The sequence below is a fragment of the Nanorana parkeri genome, unplaced genomic scaffold, assembly GCF_000935625.1.
Source record: "Nanorana parkeri isolate BGI_ZX_2015 unplaced genomic scaffold, ASM93562v1 scaffold1507, whole genome shotgun sequence".
Classification (NCBI taxonomy): Eukaryota; Metazoa; Chordata; class Amphibia; order Anura; family Dicroglossidae; genus Nanorana; species Nanorana parkeri.
This window is the reverse complement of record NW_017307775.1, coordinates 881-2,986: the sequence shown is the minus strand read 5'-3', so window position 1 is coordinate 2,986 and position 2,106 is coordinate 881. Positions and strand designations below refer to the sequence as shown.

The 2,106-nt window shown below is 47.7% G+C and overlaps 1 protein-coding gene across 1 annotated transcript in view; it reads right to left on the bottom strand.

The window, feature by feature from the left end:
- Positions 1 to 1,275, bottom strand: part of LOC108798568 (cleavage and polyadenylation specificity factor subunit 4-like) — a gene marked incomplete at its 5' end in the record, with an annotated part of 4,250 nt that extends 2,975 nt beyond the window's left edge. Inside the window, 2 exons of the mRNA XM_018570328.1 lie at positions 249 to 291; positions 1,182 to 1,275. Coding sequence (XP_018425830.1) covers positions 249 to 291; positions 1,182 to 1,275 — 137 coding nt within the window. The remainder of the gene's footprint in view (positions 1 to 248; positions 292 to 1,181) is intronic.
- Positions 1,276 to 2,106: the final 831 nt, after the last annotated feature.

Sequence of the window (2,106 nt, the reverse complement as noted above, 5' to 3'; positions counted from 1 at the left end):
CCCCCACCTATTGGTAACAAGGAGGTACTACACCGCCCCCACCTATTGGTAACAAGGAGGTACTACACCACCCCCACCTATTGGTAACAAGGAGGTACTACACCGCCCCCACCTATTGGTAACAAGGAGGTACTACACCGCCCCCACCTATTGGTAACAAGGAGATACTACACCGCCCTCCCGGCTCTAGTCATACATACTCCAGAGTCTCTAATTACAATGAATCATTTATATTTATACATTGTTACCTTTAGGTGGTCCGGACTGCAAAGAACCAAATCGGCTTTGGGGCTGCAAGAAATGAAATAAATTATTCATTAAAACAGACGCGCATGTAATCGCTAAGATGAAGACGTGAACCAATGCAGCGCTGTCATCCTCAATACATCATTCAGTGTAGTGTAGCAAACCACAAGCACACAATTGTGACCCGGTATCGGCCTCTTGCAGTCCCTGTACAGCGGGGCTGGAGTGCGAAAGGAAAAAGCAGCACAAGGAGCCAAGCAGTTCATGTGCTGACAAGAATTATGCTGATAGAAGGAGAGAGCAGAGTGACAGAGTGATGAGCTCATCACTCCGCTGCTTCTCCTCCCCCTGTCCAATCACAGGCAGGCCCAGAGGAACCTGGGCTCAGAGGAATTGGGTTGAATCATGTTGGCCATCAGGCTGCTGACATCTAGTGGCACTGCGGGGGGGGGGGAGGGGGGGACTCTCTGGATTGAAGGTGAATTTTGCCGTAAAAGTTGTTTTTTGTTGTCGGCAGGACTGAAAATGAGGAAAAAAAATCTGATATTTTGATTCATCACTAAAGTAGAATCATGAGGAAATCTTCCAATGCAGACGCACACACCGATGACTGTTTAAGAGGGGATTTCCCTCACTTTGTAGGGGATTTCCTCTAACTTCCTGTTGTCTCTACGAGACAGGAAGTGAAGGGGAATTCACCAACGGGGGTACAGATGGCAAAAAGTAACCTGGCGGGAGTTTATAATCATTTGCCCCACCAACATTTTGGCTCTAGATATACTTGGAGAGCTTTCAGCTACAGTCCTCCATGGCAGCGCACACACCTTGCAATGTATTTATATCTGAACAATTGTACAAATTTGCCCAATTGCAGCCTCCGCCAACCTCGTCCAGTCTCCATGAATGTCGCATAGCGAAGGCCGGCTCTTACTTACTGCACATATTTACAATGGGGGCCCTCCGGACAGAAGCCGACCAGGTAGTTGGTGCACATCACCCTGCGGGTATGTCTGTGTTTACATGCCGGTCCTGAGACAAAATATATAAAAGGTTTCAGCAAGTAGCATGTGACCCCTCCCCCGCCCCCGTCCACCATCTGAATATCAACATTAGCAAAGCTTCTTTACTTGAGAGCCAAAAGCAGACACTTTGCGCGGTTGGTGGCTCTCAGTCCCGGGTGTCAGATTTCCAGTCTTCACTGACAATCGGGGACCAATCAGAGCGGTTCCTGACCATGTGATTACTATGTCAACCTCATTGATAAAATCTTGCAAACTTCAGGCTGCGGTGGCATCCACAATGAAATCTGTTTAGTATTGTAACTGTCACGTACAATTACAGTATTTAAAAAAAAAATACTAGAAAAAAAAAGTTTTACTTTATTGCAGGTCAGCCGATAACTAGACATGCGCAGGGCAAAAAAAATGTGTTTCGGGCGAAACAAATGAAAACGAAAAACATTTTCATTCGTGTTGTCGATGGAAGCTAATTTTAATGCCGTTTCAGATTCGGAGGCAACGAGCCTCCCGAGACCGCACAAAAAAAACTGCAGAACGAGCGGCGGCTGTATAGACCACCAGCATGGTGCCGCCATTTTGGAGTATATTTTGGTATACACCAAGATGGCGGCACCTGAATATATCTGGGCGCCGCCATCTTGGTGTATACCAATATATGCTCTAAAATGTGGGCGCGCGTGCGCAGAAGACGCTGGTGGCTGATCTGGCCACCGCTCGCTCTGCAAAAAAATGTCACCCATGATGACGTCATGTGACGCTCTGCACTTTCGGGGACCGCACAGGGTCCTTTCATCAGGCTTTAGCATTGACCTGATGAAGGGACCCTGTGCGGTCCCGAAAG